This window comes from Zeugodacus cucurbitae, chromosome 2 (genome assembly GCF_028554725.1).
Source record: "Zeugodacus cucurbitae isolate PBARC_wt_2022May chromosome 2, idZeuCucr1.2, whole genome shotgun sequence".
Taxonomy (NCBI): domain Eukaryota; kingdom Metazoa; phylum Arthropoda; class Insecta; order Diptera; family Tephritidae; genus Zeugodacus; species Zeugodacus cucurbitae.
This window is the reverse complement of record NC_071667.1, coordinates 12,785,367-12,798,274: the sequence shown is the minus strand read 5'-3', so window position 1 is coordinate 12,798,274 and position 12,908 is coordinate 12,785,367. Positions and strand designations below refer to the sequence as shown.

General features: G+C 37.1%; 1 protein-coding gene across 1 annotated transcript in view; it reads right to left on the bottom strand.

The window, feature by feature from the left end:
• LOC105219085 (uncharacterized) overlaps positions 1-12,908 on the bottom strand; it is a 128,103-nt gene that overhangs the window by 63,359 nt on the left and 51,836 nt on the right. The window contains exons 4-5 of the mRNA XM_054232932.1: positions 10,054-10,138; positions 9,561-9,671 (exon numbers count right to left, since the gene is read on the bottom strand). Of these exons, the coding sequence (XP_054088907.1) occupies positions 9,561-9,671; positions 10,054-10,138 (196 nt within the window). The remainder of the gene's footprint in view (positions 1-9,560; positions 9,672-10,053; positions 10,139-12,908) is intronic.

Below are 12,908 nucleotides of genomic sequence, written 5' to 3'. Positions count from 1 at the left end.
GATTGGGTCTTGATGCCAACGACAAATTGCCATCATATGCGGCTTAAGCGCACACCGAATAGTTGGCCGAATTACGAGTGCAACAAATATAAAGAGTGGCATAAAAAGAAATTGCACACCCACGGGTTCGCATGTGAGCACAGGTCTGGATGGAATCTGGCAAAGAGAGAAAGAGAGTGTCGGTGATATGAAATGTCAATAACTCTACGCTCTGACGTTGACTTTTTCAATGGCAGACGCAAATGTTTTCGAAAAACAAACAGCCAAATCTGTGGTGAACTCAGATAGCGTGCCAATAAAGAAAAGCCAATAACAACAGCAAGTCAATGCAGAGTTGTTGATTGTTATACCATTGAGACACCAAGACAATGTTATGTACTGAATTTTGTTGAAATTGGTTAAGTACTTCCTGGAATATGGTTTTTGACCTATTATTGAGCAACGCCAAACCGATTTTTTATACCAATATGAGTGCAGCCTTTCCATACCATCTTTACCAAAAATGTTTGGGTATCTAACTGAATTAAAGAATTTTAGCAGTTTCCAACATAACCTTTTAATGGGAGGTAGGCGTGGTTATAATCCGATTTCAACAATTTTCGTGCTGTTTGAACAGGTGGATAAAGCAAATTTCTCCAGAAAGGGTGGTTGATATAGCTTTAGTAGTTTATTAGATATGTATAAAAAACTTAATTAGGGGTGAGGCTATGCCCATTTGTTCAAAAATATGCATACACTTATGCCTCTCCTTAATGTGATACTTCATAACTTTATTTAAGGCTTAGTTATGACACTTAATAAGCTTTCGGTTATATATAAATATTTGGCGTAGGAACCGCTTTATAGACGAATCCACCAGAGCGCGGCACTCGTTCCACCTTTTTGCTTTTTGGCGCCAACTGGAAGCACCAAGTGAAACTAGATCACTTTCCACTTGGTCCTCCAACCGGTACTGCATCGAACACTTTCAGAGCTGTCTTTTTATTCGCTGGACTATGTCAATGTCGTCGTATAAATCGTACAACTCATCGTTCCATCGTCTGCGGTATTCTCCGTTGACAATGTTTAGAGGACCATAAATCTTGCTAAAACCTTTCTCTCGAAAACCCCAAGAGTCGTCTCATCGGATGTTGTCTTCGTCTACGCTTCAGCGCCATACATCAGGACTGGAATAATGAGCGACTTGTAGAGTTTGATTTTGGTTCGTTGAGAGAGGATTTTACTTTTCAATTGCCTACTCAGTCCAAAGTAGCAGACTAGAGTAGTAGTAGAGCCTCAGTAGTTTTTAAGGCTCTTATAGAAGATTGTACCTTCTCTATTTAGCTCTGAAGCTCGTATTATTTTTTCCAGCAATACATTGAAGAAGTCGCACGATAGTGAGTCACCCTGTCTGAAGCCTCGTTTCGTATCGAACGGTTCGCAGAGGTCCTTCTCGATCATGACGGAGCTTTTGGTGTTGCTCAACGTCAGTTTACATAGCCGTATTAGTTTTGAGGGGATACCAAATTCAGATATCGCGGCATAGTGACAGCTCCTTTTCGTGCTTTAAAATCAATGAAAAGGTGGTGAGTGTCGATTCTTCTCTCTCGGGTCTTTTCCAAGATTTGGCGCATGGTGAATATCTGGTCCATGGTGGATTTTCCAGGTCTAAAGCCACACTGATAAGGTCCAATCAGTTCGTTGACGGTGGGCTTTATTCTTTCACACAATACGCTGGACAGGACCTTGTGTGCAATGTTGAGGAGACTAATACCACGGTAATTGGCGCAGATTGTGGGGTCTCCCTTTTTGTGGATTGGGCAGAGGACACTGAGATTTCAATCGTCGGGCATGTTTTCTTTCGACCATATTATACAAAGAAGCTGATGCATGAACCCTCTCAATTCTTCGCCGCCCTATTTGAATAGCTCGGCCGGTAACCCCCGTCGCTTTGTTGTTCTTCAAGCGCGAAATTGCTATTCGGTTATACCCAAGAATAATTTTAGGGCAGCCAGAAGTTTCCATAAATATTGTTATTATTTAGATAAAGTCTGAATTCATTTGATAATGATTGTAGTTTTTTAACAGGCGAGTTGCATAAAGCTCTTTCGAAATGCATACACATCAAGTAAATATCTTTGGTCGCGGCGTATGAGTGATATATTTTAAGACTTTCCATACATGAAAACATAACTGTTTGACTTATTACCAAATTTAATAATTATATTGAAATATACAAACTTATTGGAAGAAAGCCGTAATATTTTATTAGCAAATAATATTTTGCACTCTACACGGCGTATGAGTGATCTCTTTTTTCTACTATTCAAACACAATCTACTCAATTTCTTATTTGTATTAAACTTGTAGGATGGGATCATGTGTAGTAGTTCACGCAAGTGAGGAAAGTTTTTGATTGTCATTCACTTGGGAGTGGCCAGAAACGATTCTTCTCCACAGGGTTCAAGCAGCTCACGACTTCCGGTTTTAGACCAAGTATCCTCTGGGTAGCCAACAGACATCCATTTGAAGGCGAGCTAAAGTGAGAAGGCGAAGCCCGCTTATGCGGTTGTGCGTAGGGCTTGGGACCCACCACATTTAAACGAAGTACCAATGAAAAATCTACGAAAGCCTCGGATGAGACACCCCCCTTTTGATGACGACCCCTGCAAACGTTTTAAGGATTATGATATAAGGGCAGGCACCTGGAATGTCCGGACCCTTAATTGGGAAGGTGCCTCTGCCCAGCTGGTTGATGTCCTCATACGACTCAAGGCTGACATCACCGCCATCCAAGAAGTGCGATGGACGGGACAAGGACGGAAGAAGGTGGGTCCTTGTGACATCTACTACAGCGGCCATATAAAGGAGCGCAAATTTGATGTTGGATTTGTGGTGGGAGAGAGACTCCGTCGCAGAGTCCTGGCATTCACCCCGGTGGATGAACGTCTTGCCACAATCCGCATCAAAGCGAGGTTCTTCAACATATCGCTGATTTGCGCCCACGCCCCAACGGAAGAGAAGGACGATGTGACCAAAGATGCTTTCTATGAGCGCCTAGAACGTACCTATGAGCGCTGCCCCCGCCACGATGTAAAAGTCGTTCTTGGCGATTTTAACGCCAGGGTGGGTAAAGAAGGTGTCTTTGGCACAACAGTCGGAAAATTCAGCCTCCATAACGAAACATCGCCAAACGGCCTGAGGCTGATCGACTTCGCTGGGGCCCGAAATATGGTCGTCTGTAGTACCAGATTCCAGCATAAGAAAATACATCAAGCTACTTGGTTGTCTCCTGATCGAAACACGCGGAACCAAATCGATCACGTTGTGATAGACGGAAGACATGTCTCCTGTGTTTTAGACGTACGTACGCTCTGAGGACCAAATATAGACTCGGACGATTATCTGGTCGCAGCGAAGATACGCACCCGCCTCTGTGCAGCAAAGAATGCCCGTCAACAAACACAAGGAAGGTTCGACGTCGAAAAGCTGCATTCGCAACAGACAGCCACGAAATACTCTACTCGACTTGCACTCCTGCTCTCTGAGAGCACTCATCAGCATCTGGTATCAAAGAACTGTATGTATGATGAGCTTGAGAAGCTGGCAGACAGAGGAAACGCCCGACAATTTTATGAAAAGATCAGGCGATTTACAGAAGGTTTCAAGACCGGAGCATCCTCATGTAGAGACCAAGGTGGTAATCTGGTAACCGATGTCCAGGGCATACTGGGATTATGGAGGGAACACGTCTCCGACCTGCTGAATGGCAGTGAGAGTACAACACCAGGAGATGGCGAACCCGATCCCCCAATCGATGACGATGGAACAGATGTTCCATTACCCGACCATGAAGAAATTCGAATAGCAATTACCCGCTTGAAGAACAACAAAGCAGCGGGGGCCGATAGATTACCGGCAGAACTATTCAAATACGGCGGCGAAGAACTGATAAGGTGCATGCATCAGCTTCTTTGCAGAATATGGTCGGAAGAAAGCATGCCTGACGATTGGAATCTCAGTGTGCTCTGCCCAATCCATAAAAAGGGAGATCCCACAATCAGCGCCAATTACCGTGGGATCAGCCTCCTAAATATCGTATACAAAGTTCTATCGAGCGTATTGTGTGAAAGACTAAAGCCCACCGTCAACAAACTGATTGGACCTTATCAGTGTGGCTTTAGACCTGGAAAATCGACAACTGACCAGATATTCACCATGCGCCAAATTTTGGAGAAGACCCGTGAAAAGAGGATCGACACACACCACCTTTTTGTCGGTTTTAAAGCTGCTTTCGTCAGCACGAAAAGGAGTTGCCTTTACGACGCGATGTCTGAATTTGGTATCCCCGCAAAACTAATACGGCTGTGTAAATTGACGTTGAGCAACACCAAAAACTCCGTCATGATTGGGAAGGACCTCTCCGAGCCGTTCGATACCAAACGAGGTTTCAGACAAGGTGACTCACTATCGTGCGACTTCTTTAACCTGATGCTGGAAAAAATTATAAGAGCTGCAGAGCTAAACCGAGAAGGTACAATCTTCTACAAGAGTGTACAGCTCCTGGCGTACGCCGATGATATTGATATCATCGGAAGCAACAACCGCGCCGTTTGTTCTGCTTTTTCCCGCATGGATAAGGAGGCGAAGCGAATGGGTCTGGAGGTGAATGAGGACAAGACGAAATATCTCCTGTCATCAAACAAACAGTCGGCGCATTCGCGTCTTGGCTCTCACGTCACTGTTGACAGTCATAACTTCGAGGTCGTAGATAATTTCGTATACCTGGGAACCAGCATCAACAACACGAACAATGTCAGCCTCGAAATCCAGCGCAGAATAACTCTTGCCAACAGGTGCTACTTTGGACTGAGTAGGCAATTGAACAGTAAAGTCCTCTCTCGACGAACCAAAATCAAGCTCTACAAGTCGCTTATCATTCCCGTCCTGCTTAACGGTGCAGAAGCTTGGACGATGTCAACGTCAGATGAGACGACACTAGGAGTTTTCGAGAGGAAAATTTTGCGCAAGATTTATGGTCCTCAGAACATTGGCAACGGCGAATACCGCAGACGATGGAACGATGAGCTGTACGAGTTATACGACGACATTGACATAGTTCAGCGAATAAAAAGACAGCGGCTACGCTGGCTAGATCATGTTGTTCGAATGGACGAAAACACTCCAGCCCTGAAAGTGTTCGATGCAGTACCCGCCGGAGGAAGCCGAGGAAGAGGAAGGCCTCCACTCCGTTGGAGGGACCAGGTGGAGAGCGACCTGGTTACACTTGGGATCTCCAACTGGCGCCGAACTGCGAAGGAGAGAGAGAGGTGGCACACTATCGTCGATTCGGCTATAACCGGCTAAACGGTTGCAACGCCAATCACATACATTAAACTTGTACAAACATGCCCTCGCATATTTCACTAAATGACAACACTTGAGTCGCTTATCTTTAAATTGAACTAAATACTCCATTGTACGTGTCTTAAATGCTGACTATGTAGCATATACAAACATACTAATTTACACACACATATTTACTCAAGCCTTTGTGTTTTATTATCAAATCGCATGTCACCAAAAATGCAATTTCAAAACCATCTTTAATACACCGACTTGCCCGCGGGTCTGTTGACGTTACTGCTGAACACTTTCAAGCAACTCCTTGCAATAATTTCACTTTCTTTCAACACCAACCGCGTACGTTTTGCATACTACATACTGCCAACAAATGCAGCGAAATTTCCAAAAGCATTACAGCGTTATTGTTTTCGTTTCTAGGTGGAACCGCGTGCGTTGATTAAGTTCCTGTTTGTACGAGTGTATGAGTGCATGCTACTTTTATCGCACGCTTGCTGTGTTATTGCATGTGTTGTTGTTGTTATTTGTATAGTTTTAGCTTTTGTTGCACAATTGCGCAAACAATTTGTTTCGCCTGCTCCACTGACCTACTTCAGTTACGGCTATATGTATTTGTACATATATGTATGTGTATATGGAGCCGTCATTGGTGGCATACTCTAATGTTGGTGGCATACTTTTAGGCGCATATTGGCGTTAACTTAATTGCTTGCAAGAGTAACGCAAAACCTTAGTATTCGCTTTTGAGAAAGTGTATGCGTCTTGTATACAATATGTACAGTGTAAGCGAGATGTAGAGGATCGAGGAAGGTGGTAGCGGTAGCGGTAGCGTAGTTTTACAAAACTTTGTTAGCCGTGTAGGTAGGCGTTGAAACTTAAAGATTGCAAGTCGTATTGCAACTGAAATTGGTACAAAATGTCTTAATTTGTAGTGTGTAGCAGCGAATTCATAGTGCAACTAGCTACGTTATTAGCTATTTGTAGAGACTTTATTAACAAAGTGTAATGTTAATATACACATTCAAGACGGAAGTAAGCGCGAAATTTGTACTAAATTCTACAAAAAATATTCTTTATTATTTTTTTGAAAAATAGTTAACCCAAATAAAGGTTATCATTCTAAAAATCTATGCATTTTATTAATAGTATACCATCGTTTAACTATATCTTGACTCTTACTAAAATCTACATTTATGAAAATAATAACTTTATGAACATATTAAGCAGCAGCAAAGCACTTGCTAACTTCAGTACTACTTTACAACTTAATGTGCTGCTGCTAATAAAATATACAAAGCGCTTATATGTGTATATTCATCTATATATATATTTAATAACCAACAACATTTGCGTTATTCACAAATAAACACAATTCTGCACATATTCATAATAGCAATATGAGTATATAATTTATTATTCACATGCATATTAATTCAATTTAAGTAGCCGTTTTAAGTGCCACTAACATTTTTATATGAAATGTCTTTATTGCGCACTTTATGGCACACATATAGCACATAAGCGAATGAACTTTCATGTTATTAAGTATATACATTTGTGTGTATGTATATATATATATGAATTTCACACATAAACCCATTGAAATATTCCATAGCACTCTCTAGCGCACTAGAACACGGTTCATATGCATACTTATGTGCATTTATTTCAACACGCAAGAATAACTGAAAATTAACTTAGTTTAATTACTTTTGTCGTTTTATGCGATAACTAACTAAAATTCATGGAAAGAACGTGTAAACGGGTTATTAGCTACCACATGAATGCTTGTATGCTTTTATGTATAAATATACTTCCGAAGCAGTAGCATACTGCCGTTTATATATATATATTCATTATATTCATATGTAAGTGAGAAAAATAACCTCTACAGGAAATTTCTGAGTAATTGTAAATAATCTTATATACTTTATATCGAACTAAATATAATGAAAATTTTTTCCTCAATATACTAGCCGAACAAAATAAATCGTCTCTTCAAAGTAATCATATTATTTTTTTTTAATTTTTTATTTTAATAATTAAAAACATTTCTGCTTATACTAATTACTTTGCTGACATGACGTATGAGTAATCTTAATTCAATTAAATTGATTAGAGCGAAAATGAAAATGTTACTCATACGCCATGTTGAGAAATAAAGAATAATATCTCGTTTAGATAATTATACTGACAAATATATACAGACGTAGTATGTAAACTCAGTAGATTTTGCTCACATTTGTGTCATACTGAGGAGATCGTGATAAATTAGAGTTATACACGTACATATATATATAGATAGATAGATTGTTATACACGTACAAAAAATAATCGCACTTCCTAGTATAGTGTGAACATTTTTCAAAGGTCATACTCGTATCAAAATAAAATCAGCTTACTTTCGAAAAAAGAACACAACAACAACAGTATATCAGAGAGTTAGACATTTGAAGCGTATAAATGAATTGAAACTGTATTCGATATATTCAAATACATATGTATATGTAACAAAATTAACTCTCTCTCTATGTATAATATAATATGCAATATTCAAGGAAATAAAAGCTAAAATTTCCTGTTAAGTTCCTAGGGACATTAGTAGAATTTACCACAACAACTATGCTACATTTGATTTATGTCAACGTTGACAATTTCGACTATTCATTGGCGCTTTTGTTTCCGCTTGCCGGCAATATTTGTGAAACTAAAATTGACAATGAGAAGTTAGAAATAATATTTCACAAAAATTTCTACGCTTGTTTGTATGTGGCCATAACACTTAAGGGGCTATACCAGTGTGACATTTAAGAAAAATCGATTTTTTTTATTTTTTGCTTATTCGAAAGTTAATACTTTCAAAAATATCCTGTGAAAGCGGTAAGGGAGTATAAGAAGCGACCGCTCGCAGGCATAAGCCACCATAGCCGAAACATCATACAGGATTTTCTCGAAACGATCAAATTCAAACTGAATGTTCCTGAATATATGTACTATACAATGACCTACGTTATTTTTTATTTGTTGAAAAGTGTCTATTTGGCAAACTACCACTTTTTTACATTAAAAAAAAAAAAATTCCAGAACTACGCCATTTTGTTTAATTTTAATATTTTTCAAAAATGACCTAGATTGTATAGAAAATATGTTCAACTTTAAAACCCTTTTTGAATTTTTTTGTTTCAGCTACTCATTCGGCCGGAATCATGTCAGCAGTTGGCATTTTTTTTGGTACCTCCCAAGACAGCACATAACTACGTTATTTTTCAATATTGTTGTAAAAAAAAACTTAAATATAGCTGAAAATATACCTTTATATGTCCAAAACACTTCGAAACATTCGATAAGAGTACTTTCTTCACCAAAAAAATTCACGAAAATCGTCGAATTTTTAATGGATTACACTGGTATAGCCCCTTAAAGCAGGCGCTTTTAGAAATCTATATTACTTTAGGAATATACTTTGTATTGATCTTAATAAATGCAAGTACTTTGATTCCCCAAAAATTTCTTTCAAAATTTTAAAATTCTATTCATGTATTCTAATGTCTTATTTTCTATGATAATTCTTGGAATATACATATGAAATCTTGTTGCTTTTCCACTACTATAACTAAGGTAACTATGTTTGTGGTGGAATTGTCTACCCTGAAGTGTGAGTGTGTGAGCTGGTCCGACGATTTTTTTCTATTCTAGCCATTATTTCGGAGTGAAACATGTTTAGAAATTTATTGAATTCGGCACCCCTGTATATTGACCAATGAAATGGCCAACATTAAAATATACATGAAAAATACCTGTACTAACTCCAACCACTCGAGTGTATATAGTACAAATAACTCATTGCAGCAATCTCAAATTGCGATAGCTAAGGGAATTTATTACTGAGACATGCATGGTGATTGTCGTCAAAACAACTGATTGCTTTAGTTTTGTGGCAGTCGCTTTAAAACGGCAACTTATTTTTACCTCATGCGCATATATAAAAAGAGAATAAAAAATTATTATTAAATTAAATGCATTTATTTGCGCAAATTCACAACCCAACTAAATACATTTTAATAATTTTTATCCCTTCACTTTCTGTTAATTTGTTTAGCTGGTGAATACACGATTTTCTTATATTTATTTGCCACATCCATAAATTTATGTAATATTTCTGAGACATTTTCAGTGCTTTATCTCCATATTGATAAAGAGTTTTCAGCGTAACTCACCTCCATATACCACACATGTCAGATCCAGTTGACCGCCTTCCTCATACGGACCGGCGTGTGCATCAGACCTTCCCTTGTGATTGCTCATAATCGCTGGTTGCTGTGGAGGAACTGAAATGGAAACAAAACAATAACATATGAAGTCGTGAGGTTAATATGGAAATTAAATTAACGAGTGAAGGTGTTAAAAAATGGTGTTGTGAAAAAAGCAAATAAACAAAAACTCAAAATTTATGCGTACGTGATTAATTATATATTTCTTTTGTGGTAAATATTTATATAATATTATTTTACAGTAACTAATTATGATTTTTGGGTGGACCAACTTTTAATTTATAGAAGAGGAATGTTATGATTCAAAATTAAAGTTGGAAATAAATTTTACGTATGTACATAAGCTTTTTATATAGTTTTGACTTATTCGAGCAATTGTTTGTTCATAAATAAACTAGTTGTATGTAAATTACGAGTATAACATTCAAGTGACGCTTACCGACAACTTCCAGATTAACATTACTATTTCTAGTTTGCGAGAGTTTGAAATCCACTCTGCAACGAAAGTTCCCTGCATCTTTTTCCTGTAAGAGAGAAAAAAAAAAAAGATATTGACATCAGTATACTTGTTAATAACGATAAATAAGACAAATTTCTCAAAATAATTCTTCTTATAAATCAAAAAACTAAATAAATAGAAACAGTTAAAAAAATATATCTTTAGGGTAAGTATAGAACCCGCCTAAACGTAATCAGCGTTGTTGTAAATTTCATGTGAACGACATTCCCAATGAAAAAACTACACATTTGTGTTTTTTGTAACATAAATTTCACATGGGTAATATCTCACATCTTCGAAAATTTTCCCTTATTGTGAATGAAATTTTGTTCATGTGAAACAGTAAAATTTGTTCACAAATCAATTGTAGGGATCAATTATAAATATTAACAATTTAATCAATATTAACAACTTTATAAACTAAGGTCTACGTATATTAAGTAGCCCTTTGGCAATATAAAACCAAAGTTAAACTGATATACAGTATGTCTCATAATTCTTTTCACAGTACAAAATTTACGATTTTTTTGTTTTATTAGCATATTAGATTATTGAATACTAAGTTGAACTCATTTTTCTACAGCATAATATATTCTTGACGCTTGCTACTTATTCATATGAAAAGAAACCGTTATTTGAATATGCAATATGCAAAAACAACAACGAATAGGAAAATGTGTCACGTTTTACGTTGTCTCAAAAATGTTTTCACAATTCGGAGAATCACAAGAAAAAATACCAGACAGTTAACGGTACTTCATTTCTTTTTAATTTTTTGAATGTTGCTGCTCTTAGAGTCGATAAAACAATTAATTAAAGTTTATTCTCGCGCTTAGACACATCGCATGTATTAGAAAAAGTCATAGCAATAATGCCGGGTTATCGTACGAATGAAAATATAATACAATTAGTATATTATAATTACCATAAAGGTAAATCTGCAAAAGAATTAGCTGAAATGTTCTCTCTTAATGTTAGAACTGTGTACAATATCATAAATCGCGCAGAAAACGAAAATCGGTTAGAATTAAAGCAACCCAGTGGGAGGCCAAAAAAGCTCACATCAAGAATGGAAAGGATGATAATCAAAAAAATTGATAATAAACCACAGTGCAGCCTTAGAATGATAGCCACAGAGTTGAAGGAACATAATATTGTGCAAGTAGGCCATGAAACTGTGCGAAGAGATCTTTTAAAACACAAATATTCATCGAGAAGTGCAAGGAAAAAGCCACTACTATCGCAAATTAACATTGAAAAACGATTGTCTTTTGCGCTAACTCAGATTTCACATTCAATGGAATATTGGGATGATGTAATTTTTTGTGATGAGACAAAAATTATGCTATACTACCACGATGGACCTCAACGAGTTTGGAGAAAGCCGTTAACAGCCCTATAAAACAAGATTATTATTATTCCTACAGTAAAATTTGGGAAGCTGAGTGTAATGGTATGGGGTTGTATTTGTAGCAAAGGTGTTGGTGAACTCAGAATTATTGAAGAAAATATGACAAAGGAAGTATATTTAGACATTTTACGTAACAATTTAAAAAGAAGTGTGCAAAAATTTGGGCTGACGGATCCAGAAAATATAAATAAATTTAAATACAAACTATATCAGGACAATGATCCCAAGCACAAGTCCTACATATGCAGGTCTTGGCTGCTATATAATTGCTCAAAAGTGTTAGATACTCCTGCCCAAAGCCCAGACATCAATCCTATTGAAAACTTATGGGCGCATTTGAAAAGGTGTCCTACCAACAAAACTACTCTCATACAGTGCATCAAAGAGGAGTGGGAAAAGATTCCACAGGAATGTGACATAAAAAAATTGATTTCAACGATACCCCGAAGGTTACAATGTGTCATAGACGCTGGAGGAGGTCACACCAAGTATTAAAATAAAAATGTCAAATAGTATACTGATTTTAACTTTAATATTGGTGAAATGTGAAAAGATTTTTGAGACAGTAACGAATGTAAATTTTTTTTATTTTAATTGATTTCTTCATATTTAAATTTAAATAATAATTGCTGTCTTTTCATATATAATAAAGAAATGAATGAATATTGTTATGTTACAAAAAAATAAACAAATAAATTGGTGCGTTAATTTCAAAACTCACCTTGAACATTTTTCTTTGTCAAATTTTTTCATATGAAAAGATTTATGAGACATACTGTATATATGTTATTCTATTAGACATTCAGGCTTTAGCTGAGCTCTGGTCAGTCGAAAGATCCTGAAATTTTAGCGGATGCTAACTCCAGAAGTTTCCTAGAAAAAGATGAGGCAGAATCATCTTGCTGACGGAGTGCCTCTATGCGAGACCGATTCTAAAATTCCTTGAATCTCACTTTTTTAACTACCTTGCGAATTTGCGGATTTAGAAGTAAAGACCTTGCGCAGTTTTATAGTCGGTTAGACGGCGCATTGATGAGTCCTAATATCTATTTGGAGTTTTTCTGAGTACATAAAGGACTGTAACTATAAGGTCTAAGTGTATTCCTTCTCTGGTGGGGAACAAGTTTTTGTTGAAAATCCTAATATAGCTCCCAAAGAAAATAAGGAGAAAGTGCATGCAATTGAATACATAATTCCCTCGATATAATAATACCACCATCGATATCGATTGGAGAAAAGAAAAATATTGCTACCCAATGTGCGTTCGATTAAGTTCTTTTCGTACATGATCTTTTCAAATACACCATTACAACTTCGTGCGGTGTGTAGAGCGCAAGTCGCGCCGGAACTGATAATTGTTATGTGGATAATTTATGTTTTATGC